Here is a 14,014-nt window from a genome sequence, read left to right on the forward strand (position 1 = left end):
GGGGTTTTTAAAAAATTTGCACTCAATTAGATATGCCCCTAAGGCTGAAGAACAAATTGTGTGTTCACACGTTCACAAACTTCACAGATCTCTGAAGAGACTCTAAGGGGTACATTTACTAAGATTCGATTTGGTCCCGATTTGTCCAGTTCTTCAGCTCGGACAGGATTGATCAAAAATGGCCGTTTTTTTCACTTAAAAAATTGGGAATTTACCAAACTCCCAGTTTTAACAGGATTGTTTTGATTGATGGTGTATTTAGTCGAACCTGTCCTTTTTGAATTCCTCTCCCGAACAAGCAGGCTGCACATATCAGTGAAATATGTGCAGACTGTTGTTTTTTTTTTTTAGGGTTGATTTTTTTTTTTTAATTACGTGAGTTCCCCCCGCAAAGGGCTAACCAGCCCCAGACTTGCCAGCCTGTCCTGGTACCTAAAATTACGGGGAACAAAATGAGTAGGGTTCCACCGTAATTTAGGTACCAGCACCAGGCTGCAGGGCCAGTCCTGGTTTTAATTTTACGGGGAAATAAAATTGTGTTGGGGTCCCCCTATAATTAAAACCAGCACCAGACCCTTTCTAGTGGGGGTCTGATGCCACAGCCAGGGGAGCCCTTTCACCAAGCCCCCCAGCTGCAGCATCAGTCCTGAGCACTAGTCAGCCCAGGCCAGGTATCCCTGGGGAGTTGGGGACCCCCCCAATAAAAGGTATCCCTCTCTCCAGGGCACCCTTAGCCTAAGCTGATAGCCCGGGGCTATCCCAGTCACCCTAGAGTGGTGGGTGGCGGATTGATAGTGTTTGTAGTGTGTAATGAATAGAAATATCAATATTGTCTTTACAGTGGAACTACAGGTACCAGCAAGCCTCACCCGCAAGCTGGTACTTGGAGAACCACAAGTATCAGCATGCGGGACATTAAGGGCCCGTTGGTACCTGTAGTTCACCTGTAAAGAAATGTGTAAAAAAACACAACACACACACCGTGAAAGTACAGTTTTATTACAAACATACACACACACACATACTCACCTACATTACCAGGAGTGGTCCCTTTGTCCAAAGTAGGCATCCAAGGTCTTCTTAAAACAAAAAACAAAAATTGTGATCCACGCAACAGATACCAACCAGGGTGGTTGATATCTAACGAATGAAATGCTCAGACGCGGCTCCTGCCTTTATAGAGCCATATTTGAGCATTCATTGACTTCAATGGAGGAGCCGTTCATTGGCTGAGAGAGGCAGGGGCTTACCTTTCTCAGCCAATGAATGCTCAGATACGGCTCTATAAAGGCAGAAGCCGAGTCTGAGCATTTCATTCGGGAGATATCAACCATCCTGGTTGGTATCTGTTGCGTGGATAGGGATTTGAATTTTTTTGTTTTAAGAAGACCTTGGATGCCTACTTTGGACAAGGGGACCACTCCTGGTAATGTAGGTGAGAATGTCTGTATTTGTATGTATGTAATAAAACTGTACTTTCACGGTGTGTGTTGTGTTTTTTTAGACATTTCTTTACAGGTGAACTACAGGTACCAGTGGGACCTTAATGTCCCGCATGCTGGTATTGTGGTTCTCCAAGTACCGGCATGTGGGGGTGGCTTGCTGGGACCTGCAGTTCGACTGTAAAGACAATGTTGTTAATGCTATTGTTTACACACCACATACACTATCAACTGGCCACCCACCGCCAAGGGGTGGCGGGGATAGCCCCAGGCTAACAGCCTAGGCCAGGGGTGCCCTGGAGAGAAGGACCCCTTTATTGGGGGGTTCCCCAACTCTCCAGGGATCCCTGGCATGGGCTAACTAGCGGTAAGGACTGATGCTGCGGCTGGGGGGCCCGGTGAAAGGGTTCCCCTGGCTGTGGCATCAACCGCCCACTAGAAAGAGTCTGGTGCTGGTTTTAATTATAGGGGGATCCCTAAGCAAATGTTTTCTTCCTATAATTAAAACCAGGACTGGCCCTGCAGCCTGGTGCTGGTATCTAAATTACGGTGGAACCCTACTCATTTTGTTTCCTGTAATTTTAGGTACCAGGACAGGCTGGCAAGTCTGGTGCTGGTTAACGTTTTTGGGGGGGACCTCACGTCATTTTTTTTTAAAAAAGTTAACCCTAAAAATAATAATAAAAAAAAAACAGTCTGCACATATTTCACTGATATGTGCAGCCTGCTTGTTCGGGTGAGAAATTCGGGCGGTTAAATCGGGACTTCAAAAAGGAAAGGATCGACCACATACACCATCCTTCAAAACAATCCTGTCAAAACCGGGAGCTTGGTAATTTCCCGATTTTTTAAGTGAAAAAGGGGTAAATTTAATAAGATTCGTGTTGGTCCCGATTTGCATTTTCGGGTGAATATCACTTTTTTGCAAATCGGGAATTTACTATAATTAAAGTCGGGTGATTTGTATTAGTTTTGGTGTTGAAATCGAGTGGTTTAATGCTGCTAATTCGGCCATTTTTTGCAACAGAAATGATATCACCATCGGCTCTATTCGGAAGTACTTTTCACTCTTTTATTCCTAAATCGTGAATTTACCATTATTCATTTTGCTCAATTTGCAGGATTTACAATCAAATTAGGGACTACAGGTACCAACGGGCCCTTAATGTCGCACATGCTGGTACTTGTGGTTCTCCAAGTACCAGCATGCGGGGGAGGCTTGCTGGTACCTGTAGTTCCACTGTAAAGACAATATTGACATTTCTATTTATTACACACTACAAGCACTATGAACCCGCCACCCACCACTCTAGGGTGGCAGGGATAGCCCCGGGTTATCAGACTAGGCCAGGGGTGCCCTGGAGAAGGTGATATCTTTATTAGGGGGGTCCCCAACTTCCCAGGGATCCCTGGCCTGGGCTGACTAGCAGTCAGGACTGATGCTGTGGCTGGTAGGCCCAGTGAAAGGGCTCCCCTGGCTGTGGCATCAGCCCCCCACTAGAAAGGGTCAAGTGCTGGTTCTGGGAATTACAAGGGGACCCTACGCATTTTCTTCCTCTGTAATTCCAGAACCAGGACCGGTTCCCAGAGCCCAGTGCTGGTTGTACTAAGTACAGTGGAACCCTACGCATTTTTTTTCCTGTACTTAGCCAACCAGGACTGGCTATGAAAAGTCCAGGGCTGGTTCTGTTTTAGGGGGGGACCCCACATAATTTTTTTTTTAAAATTAACCCTCAAAAAATATATTTTTTAAAACAAGCAGTCTGCACATATTTCACTGATATGTGTAGCCTGCTTTTTCGGAAGAGAAATCCGGCCAGTGAAATCGGGACTTCAAAACGGACAGGATCGACCAAATACATCATCAATCAAAATGATCCTGTCAAAACCGGGAGCTTGGTAAATTCCCGATTTTTAAAGTGAAATAAAGTCAGTTTTTGATCGATCTTGTCCGAGTTGAAAAGCGGGACAAATTGGGACCAAATCGAATCTTGGTAAATTTACCCCTAAGGGTGCTATTTGTGTGTCTGACATATTTGATTGTGCCACTGTAATTTCACCATTTCTAAACCTTCTGCAATTATGAAGATGAGTCATAGTAAAAGTAATGATAATGATGGTTTTGACATAGCAAGTGGGGATGCTACATTGGAAGTTGTTACTATGCAACAGTAAAAGGGGAATCATTGTGTATCTGACACTAATGAGGAAGTTGATGATGAATGTATTGGACAAGAACAAGTTGATAAAATTCAGGAGGATGATGATGTTATTTGTGTCGAAGTAAGTCATCCACCAGTGGCAGCACATCATTCCAGGGCTAAAGACCAAAAAAGCCACCTCTTCCATGTGGAAATATTTTTTCCCAAATCCTGACAACATTTGTCATGGCATCTCTGACATTTGAAGTGCCAGAGATGCACTTCACCTATCTAGGTACCTCCTCCCCTGTTACATCATTTGCAGCAAGTTCACTCAAGTTGTTTATAAAAATTTGAAAAGGCATATATAATAACAAGCATCAGCTACCAGCAGCATGAATAGAAACCGGCACATACAGGACCTCATTCAGAGTCGGTCGTTGCGGCCGCACGGTCGTAAGGGAAAAGGGGCCGGATATGCAAATGATGCACTCGCAAGTTGCGTCATTAAGATCGGATCGTTAGCTGGCCGACCAAGGGGAGGATGTGGCCGTAAGACAAAAAATATGCCCCCTTCTCGTACGCATTACACGTCATCTCCGGCCATATAAGGATTAATCGAGACCATCGGTAACCATCGGAACTGGTCGTAGAGCTTAAGGTTGACCATACACTCTCTTAAGCACTACGATCAGGTCAGTGTACAAACCACCCATGTCACGTATGCAATGACACTACTTTGTTAATTATGCACTCCCATAAAACGCAGTTCGCATAATTAGGCATGCCTGCATTCGGATCTCCACTCCCCCGTTTTCAAGCACCTTCCCCTGTTACCACCCACAAACGCCTCATTCTGTCACTCAAACTACCGACCTGGCTGTGTTCAAGGAGAGAGAAATTTCTGATCGTAGCAGCTAGTTTGCGCACGCGCATTGTGAACTTTACGCATGCGCAGTTTAGCGAACATCGGTGGTGTACGACCGACTCTGAATGAGGTCCACAATCTCCACTGCCAACATCTTCACCTGGCTTGAAACTCTTCTGATTTGCTGTTGGGATCCAGGTTTACAGTTAAAAACTCACATTTGGAAGCTTGCGTTTTAATAATTTGTTCCATGTTTCAGATTTACTTTTCCTTATAGTAATAAATGCTTTACCACTAAATACAGGGCAAGTGGTTTGCTGTTTGGTGGTGATCTAGATTTTTACTAGATGTTACGCCAGCAGCAGTGGCGGAACTAGAGACTGGTGGGCCCAGGTGCAAGAATATGCTTTGGGCCCCCCTATGCAGTGCTCCATGTAGTGGTACCCCTATGCAGTGCCCCCAGTAGTGCCCCTTATTTAGTGCCCCCAGTAGTAGTCCCCTGCTATGCAGTGCCCCAGTAGTAGTCCCCCTATGTGTAGTGCCCCCAGTAGTAGTCCCTGCTATGTGCAGTGCCCCCTGTAGTAGTCCCCACTATGTGCAGTGCCCCCTGTAGTAGTACCCCCTAAGTGCAGTGCCCCCAGTAGCAGTCCCCACTATGTGCAGTGCCCCCAGTAGTAGTCCCCCCTATGTGCAGTGCCCCCAGTAAAAGTCCGCCTTAAGAACAAACACAAAAACCCCCACCAAAAAAACACTTAACCTGAATCCCCACTTCTGCACCCGCCGCTGTCTGCTCCTCCCTCCTCCTGGCCTGCTTTCGCTCTGCACTATGGGAGAGATGTCATGGCATCTCTCCCATCAACCACTGCGGGAGCCGGAAGGCGGAGCTCATGAGCGAGCTCCAGCCTGGCTCCCTCCGTGGACGCAGCAGCCATTGAGAGTTTGTCTGACTCTCATTGGCTGCCAAAACAAACACACCACCGCCAGGTAGTACGAGTGTACTACCCAGGCCGGCGGCGGTGTTTGTTTTGTAGTGCAGACCTCACTCACTGTGGTCCGCACTACACTGTGGGGCCCTGGCGACACTGGCGGCTGGTGCAGCGGCACTGTTGGCTGCAGGGGCTATGGGCCCCTGCACCACAGCGGGCCCCGATGCAAGCCACCGGCTGCACCTCCGCTAGTTCCGCCACTATCCAGCAGCAGTCACGGTGATTTGCTGTTTGGAGAAGTGTGTTGGTAATATATTATATTTCTACTAGGCTTTTACATTTATGCTATTTGTTCTTAATTAATGAAAACATTCTATAGGATTGTATAGTTTACTGAACTGCCATCCTGTCTGTCACTGCTGTACCACTATGTTTTATAGATGTGCTACAGTATATTCTTTTAAACTGCCATGTGTTTATACCACTGCTCTATCGCTTAGTTTAGACAGCCATCTCACTACAGCCTTTGGCCAATATTGGTGTAAACAATATTGTGAGTTGTGAGTCGATCAAAATTGACTGGAAATGAATGTCAATGTTGTTAATAATACTGTAGGAGCAAAACAGGTCCAAATGCCATGATTTTAGCTGATTTTTTAATTTATTTATTGTTAAAGAAAACCAAAACCAAAACAATTGAGGGTGGTTTTGCCAAAATCAAAATCAAAATACGACGATGATTTAGAATCAAAACCAAAACACAGAGCTCTGCACTCATCTCTAGTACGGTATGTATACATAAGATTTTAATTACAGTTCAGTCAGCTGTAGTATCCTTAAATTGGTGGTAATCACAAAATTGCTGGGATCCAGAAAACATTGTTTATTTTTTATTGAATTTACTCGATATAGTAACTTTTATGAGTACATTAAAAATAATCTTGTGCTATTTGTTTTCAAATTGTCTAATGATGATAAGGTCACACTATTTGTATAAATCATTACTTTTGTTAAATAACTATTATTTTTTAAAATGTTATAATTTTATAAGTTTACACTATTATACAATTATAGATTCAGTATATTAAGTATCAAATGATATGTTAGTACTAGTTAGCTTTGCACTACCATATTTATTATTATTATAATATGTATTATTATTATTATTATTATTATTATTATTTATTTATAGGTGATAAGACAGGAGGGTTTCGGAAGGACACTATATGAATGTTCCCTATTTGATCTAGTAAAGTATGATGATTACAATGGGGATAAGCATTTGTCCCTGGATGAATTCTACAGAGCATTCTGTAAGTACGGACCATAACTACTGTATATACTGTGATGCGTTGTTTTTAACACTACCTAACTGCTCATTAACTCATCTCTTAGCATCTGTTCTAATTATATAGGTCATTGGGCAGTATGTTGATGTTTACTGTATGTAATAGAGGAGATTGCATTTTGGGCATGTCTGCTACATTAACATATTGGAACTGAGGTGTGTTTTTCTGTGCTACCTGGGTGTTTTGTACACATCCAGTGGCACAGTGAGGGGTGTTACAAAGTCCCACGGCTCAGGTCTGTCTGGAGTCTGAGAATGCAACGGACTCGGAACTATGCCCACAAGATAGCACAGTCATGCGCACTTGTTCTGCAGAGGGCCCCTAACAGGGTTTAGCCACAGCCCCACATCTAGCCACTGCCTGGGCCTGGCTATATCTTGGTGGCTCTATATACATCCACTGCGCAGAAAAATCTCTTGTTAACAACTAATATATATATAAAAAAAATACCTTTATCTTGCGCTAAAACAATAAAATGCTGCACCTCACAGTAGATTCCCTGTTAGTAAGAATCAAAATCAAATCATACAAAAAATATACTTCGAGGGCGCAATGGTAAAAATCCTAACTGGGTCAATACTGATGGAAAACTTATCAATCACGGCGATTAAGCCAATGTTCATATCAAGTAAAAGTAGGCCAAAGTCCTTATGTAACTCCTGTAGCGAACTTTATATTTTTCTCTCTGGAGTCTTTGTTTGCTTTGATGTCAATGCTGGATGTCTCTGAACAGTTCTAAAAAAGACCCTCTCATCAAAGAAAACACCCAAAAGATATATTTCCTTTTAATTTTTTTTATTAAAAACATAAATGCTAATTAGCACATAATTTCCAAACAATAACATTTCTTACTTCAGTTTGATTCAACATTCCATTGTCACAAATCAGGGGCAAGTTAGCTGTATCCTTTTCTCTACCCTTCAGGGTATAAGAATTATTCAGCAGGTGCCTCCCTGTTGACACATGGATTCTCTACCCAAAAACAAATACCTTAGAAATACTGTATATATATCACCGATAACCCTTTTCCACTGCCACAATAACCTGGTATTTTTCCGGGTCTACTCAGGTTACGTCTCAGTGGAAAAGAGTCCCTGAAAAATAACCCGAGTTGAGTAATCCGGGAATCCATCCCGGGTGACGAGCAGGGTTGAATACGGGAACAATCCAGGTAACACTGCAGTGTAAATGGCATGACCGTGTTCATGATGGCCCGGGCCATACCTCAAACCAGCAGATTGGCTGGTTTCAGTAGCGCTTAAGATGACATCATCTCCAAACATCCACTGTAATGCTGGAAGACCCTGGTCACACAAGGCCAGGGTCCAATGTGAATGGTTGTACCCGGGAATAACTCACATCTAGCCGCCAGTTGAAAAGGGGTAAAACCCGGCTCTGACCCGTGCTCACTTCATGCTCAGTGTCCCGGGTTGGAGCCGCTTTTTAGTGGAAAATGGGTATAATAAGCTTACTGTTGTATACTGTTTATACAGGTTGAGTCTCCCATATCCAAATATTCCGAAATATGGAATATTCCGAATTATGGAATATTTTTAGTATGACTGAGAAAGTGAAACCTTTGCTTTCTGATGGTTCAATGTACACAAACTTTTTTTTAAAGCACAAAATCATTAATATACAGTATACAATAACCTTCAGGCTGTGTGTAGAAGGTGTATATGAAACACAAATGAATTTCATGTATGTACACAAACTTTTTTTGATGCTCAAAACTATTAAAAATATTGTATAAAATTACCTGCAGGCTGTGTGTATAAGGTGTATATAGAACATAAATGCATTCTGTGTGTATATGTGGGTCCCATACCCAAGATATTTCATTATAGTATGCAAATATTCCAAAATACGTAATATTACGATATCCAAAATAACCCTGGTCCCAAGCAGTTTGGATATAGGAGATTCAACCTGTACAAATCTCTGTCCTGCAGTTCTCTTATACTGTTTGATGTACAGTATACTGTATGTGTGATAATTCTGTTGCTTACTGTATGCTGAGCATATGTACTGGCAACAAGAAATGGATGTATATGTGCCATTTAATCAAAATTCATATTTAACACAATTATATTTCAAGCTTGGTTGTACATGTATTTGATTATTTTGAAAATTTTTAAAAACAGAAGCTGTAACCAGGTTTCCTTTAATTCTCTATATTATATTCGAAAAATTACAAGATTTTGTATTCCTTAAGGAAGTGAGACAAACAAACCTTGTATGGCAAATCTAATAGACATTATCCCATAAAGATTTCTCTGTGCTAGAATAAAGTTATTACATTGGAAAGCTCTTTCTAATAAATAGATCTCTATTTAATAAACTCCATGAAGCTAGAAAGTATTACACACATGTGTAGGAATGGCAGGGAAATAATCAATCTTTGCTGAGTAGTTTTATTTCCTCACACTTATGTGTTTGAGGAAATACAAGTGTCAATATAGAGTTAACACAGAGAAAATGAACAACATCATATAAACAGTATGTTGTCAGAACTTGGCATTGCAGAGCCCCATTTGTGTCCATATCCCCCTGGGAGAGTTTTAAGTGTCTGAAAATAAGGAGTTGCAAGTACTGTATATTATTACATTTTGGGGAAGATTCTGCAAATAATAACAACATTGAGGGCCATTACAGAAACAGCAATTCAGAGCTAACTTATTAAGACCTGCTAAGTATGCAAATATTACAAACACTTATGGAAATGTGCCATATTATTTTACTGGGGGAAAATTAAGAATGTAAAGTTTATATTATTTGCGTTGAATCTTTTAGCTGTGCACATTTACAATGTGGAAAGCACTTTCCAATAGACCAGCGTTCTGGCTGCTAGCTTTTACACATCTGTCACTGTCTATTCAAGCCAAATCCATGTGCGAACAAGAGTAACACAGGATAAATTTAAAAAATATTACACTTGACAATGCATAAAATAAGAAGTGGAAAATGAAAGTAAAAATCTGTCGAGCGAACCTCTCCGTGTTTTGGTTCACTTTCCAAAATCATCCTCATATTTTGGTGTTAGTTTTGGGTTTGGCAAAACAGGCCGGTATATCATACTCTAATAGACCAAGGTATCTGTTTATCATTATGTACAGTGATTGGTAATGGATGCAATTTTCCAGCACCTCTAGAGTCTTGTAGACGTTCCTCCAGTAATTATCTTTGTTGGACCGATTCAGTCCCAGTGACTGTGTGGCTCTGTAAAGTAAAATACTGTAGTTCAAATAAGGATAAAGTGAATATAATTTGAGGCTATACCTAATAGGCATCATGTAGCATGAGAGGAGTATTCCAGATGAGATTCCAGAGCCTTCTGCAGTATAAGTGCTAGTATCCATAACATGTTTCTCCATATACTGTCATGGCTTCTGCAGAGGGGTAGAATAAATGGAAATACAAAATATGTGTCTAGTTATATAACTTCCCAATACCCAAGTCGAAGTTTAGTTGAAATGGAAAATGAATTTGTCATTAGCTCCTGTATCTGCTGCACCCCTTCATACATAATGAAATAGTTTCTAATGTTTTGCTGAATTATTATTACAGTTCTCCCTTGTGGGTTCCTGCACTATAGCCATGAATGGCTTAGGTGTGTACACACTAGATGATTCGCTCCATGAGCGATCTCGTCTATTGTGTCCCAAGCAGGGGTGTGCTCAATGTCGTTAACGACATTGAGCACACACACTAAACGATATCATGAACAATATCATTCAGTGTCGGGCGCCCTCCCTCATCCCCGAACATGCAACAACCTGACAATATCGTCAGCTTGGCCTGCATGTTTGGGCGATGAATGACAATGACCAAAGACCCGCGGGAGTGCATTGTTGGGCGTTTGTCGTTATCATTCATCTTTTTAGCATACACACTGGACAATATAGTGAACGATAGCGATATCATTATCGTTCAGTTGTTTAAAATATCGGCAATTGCGTACGCACCTTAAGAGTCCGTCCCCTCTTAGCCAATCAGCGGGTGTTGTCATAGAAACCACCCATTGACTGACTAAGAGCGGTCTGACTCTTCATGGCTGTAGTGCCGAAAACCTTGTGGACGCTGTCATTCTCCAGGGAAGCACTGTAAAGTACAGTATGCCCATGAGATCGCAAACTCCATTTTTTTGTTTTAAGAAGATTTTGGACTTCTACCTGGTGAAGGGGACTGACCACCTCCAGGAAGAAGGTAAGTATGTAGTGTGAATGTGAGTGCACAATAATGTGTAATAAAGGGATAAATCATTTGGTGTGTCTTGTCTTTTATTTTATATTTTCTTCACAGTGGGGGTACAGGTGCAGCTGGGCCCTTACCGCCCAGGTATGGTGGCACTTTTGGTTCTTCAAGTGCTTCCATGCTGGCTTGCTGGGACCTGTAGTCCCACTGTACAGAACACTATTAATTACTATTTATCACCCATTAAACCTGCACCCACCATCACTAGGGGTGCAGGAAATAGCCCCAGGCTTCACCACAACCCTGGGGTATTCTCGGGAGGGGGGTCCCTACTTTTCAAGGAATCCCAGGGCTGGGGTGAGCAGTTTGGCGATGGATAATGCTTTGGGACCCCGTGATGTGTATGTCCCTCCAATGGCGTTACCTCCCAGTTGGTTGAGCACAGTGCTGGTTATTGAAAATAGCAATTTTCCCCTTGTATTTCAAGTACCACAATGGCCTCAGAGATCCGGGGCTGGTTATGCTTTTGGGGAGGACACCACGCCTATTTTTGAAATTTTTTTATACTTTACTTTACTACACTACACACAAACACTTCAGCAGAGTCTATTGAGAAGGGGCCAATATGACTGAACCCGCACGGGCTACAAGAGATCAGTATTACCACTGAATCAAAATAGACAGGCAAATATTATTCTTAGTAAATCCGTGACTTCGGTTGCAGAAAACTCATGCCAGTCCCTGCGATTCCCAGTGTGTTTAACCTCGGCCAAACTCAATTCTTAGTAAATTTACCCCCAGGACAGAGCTGCTATGACAAAGCTAAGAGCGGGACGCCAATATGTTCTATTACCAGCAGGGGAGACTTGGCGATGAAGATTGACATTCATGTAATCTAAGCACTTGTCTCTTATATAGCCATTTGCAAATGTTAGTCCCTTCCCTTAATTGGAGAACTGTGTCTATAATAACTTTTCATTGATAACTGCATGTGACTAGTAACTTGAAGAACACTTAAAATACCCTTTTAATTTCTGGTGGGGGTTTTAGAAGCAACAGACTAAATGTTATATTACTGATAAATATTTGAGGACATTCCATCTAAGCATATCAACTAATACATGTGGTCTTGATGTATTAATCAGCAAATTCAGTGCCTGATTCAGCAGTGCATATCCGATGTCCGGGAATCTGCGCAGGCACATGACCCATTCTGCGCATGTGCAGAACGGGTCTGCGAGTACGCTTGCAAACTGGCAGTAGACTGTCAGTGATTGACAGTTTGCTGATATTTGGGGGCGAGTAGGGGGCGGCGACAGCCTCCGTTACCTGAAACGGAGGCGTGTTGCTGCCGTTGGGGGGGAGGGAAGAGGCTAACATCTCCGCCAGTTGATGGAGATTTCCTGGCCTCTTCCTCTAAACTGCGGCTGTAGGACCCTATGAGTCACCGCAGCCGACCGATGGTACACAGATTAACCGATGCTGAATTGAACAACGCAGCTCGGTTAAGTAATGCACAGGGGTCATGATGCCTCCAGTGCTTTACCATATCTGCAAGGATCGCAATTGCATAGCTTACAGAATCAGGCCCTCAGTCTGTGTTTTATATTGTATTTATTTTATATAAACTGTATTAAAGTATAGATTTTATCCAACTACTACAATATCACTAACCTTGCTTTCTTTTTCCTTATTTGTTATTAGTGAAAGGTGCAGATCCTCTCTGGGACTGGCAGCAGTTGCCCTTAGATCATACTTGCCGACTTCTCGCTGCCTCCCTCCTTTTGGGAGGGAGCTATCGGGCATTCTCGGCGGGGGGACGGGTCGTGCTACAAAGGGGGCGTGGCCGGCAGATGACGCAACTATGGGGCGGAGCTTGAGGCGTGACAGCACAATTGCATCATCGTGGCCCCGCCCCTCTTCACAATGCCAATATTAATGGCATTGTGAAGCAGGGGCAGGGCCACGATGACGCGAATCAGCGTGAATCACGTCACTGGCCCCCTGCTGCCGGGGATTTACACTTTAACGGAGGGAGCTGACGGGTCACTGGGAGGCTTGCCTGCCTTTCCAGGGGGCCGGGAGTGGCACCCGATTTTCGGGAGGCTATTGAATTCCGACCACCTAGTTTTGTCTAATAGTAGCACCAGCACTTAACCGGATGGTAGCAATCACTGGAAATAAAATGTTTTAATCTATATATAACCTGTTGCAAAATGTAGCATTCAAACCTAGACAGTCATATACAAAATTATTAGCACATTTTCCAGCCTTATGCTGCATACACACGGGACGATTTTCCTAAATGATATGAAAGATATCGTACATGTCGTTCATTTGTATGCAGTAAACAATTTGCGTTCCCGCCTGAACGATAACGATATCTATGGTCGACCGTACATGCAGGCCAACTTGGACGATGTTGTCAAGATTTGCCTGTAAAGACATGACCTCACTGATATATCTATCATAGATATATATCAGTGTGTACACCCAAAATCTTTTGCCCTGCACTACAGAAAGTTGGAGGGAAATCTATCAGCGCTGTGAGGGAGATTTAATAACACTTGGAGAGAGATAAAATTGGAGATAAATAGCACCAACCAATCAGCTTCTAACTGTAATTTTTCAAACACAGCCTGTAAAGTGACAGTTAGGTGCTAATTGGTTGGTGTTATTTATCTCCAATTTTATCTCACTCCAAGCTTTATTAAATCTCCCCCTATCTTTGGTTGTGCAGGTTGTGCCGTGTGTATGCAGCATTACTTTGGGCCGAAATGAATTCAGTGCGATGATGAATAGCCGCGGGAGGGAGCTCCCGCAGCTATTCAATACACTGTGGGGAAGTGAGGAGAAATCTGACAAAAGTGCCAGGCTCGCAGCTGTTTACTGGCTCAGCGCGTTGCCAACTGCCGCACGCCCGGCACTTTAGTCAGAGAATGCCGGTTACTGCACCTTAACACCCAGGTTAAGTCGCAAGAACTGCCATTCTCTGACTTAACCAATTCCCGACAAGACAAACAGCTCGGTGTATTGAATAGCTGAGGGAGCTCCCTTCCGTGGCTATTCATCATTCCATTCAATTGAATTTGGC

General features: G+C 42.9%; 1 protein-coding gene across 2 annotated transcripts in view; it reads left to right on the forward strand.

Annotated features, from left to right (window-relative positions):
- The window catches only part of FSTL5 (follistatin like 5), a 658,814-nt gene that overhangs the window by 381,672 nt on the left and 263,128 nt on the right, over positions 1–14,014 (forward strand). For both annotated transcript variants that reach the window (XM_088475339.1, XM_088475340.1), the window contains exon 6: positions 6,570–6,690. In XM_088475339.1, the coding sequence (XP_088331465.1) occupies positions 6,570–6,690 (121 nt within the window). The remainder of the gene's footprint in view (positions 1–6,569; positions 6,691–14,014) is intronic.

Source organism: Taudactylus pleione, unplaced genomic scaffold (genome assembly GCF_031769625.1).
Source record: "Taudactylus pleione unplaced genomic scaffold, aTauple2 ptg000170l, whole genome shotgun sequence".
NCBI classification, from domain to species: Eukaryota; Metazoa; Chordata; class Amphibia; order Anura; family Myobatrachidae; genus Taudactylus; species Taudactylus pleione.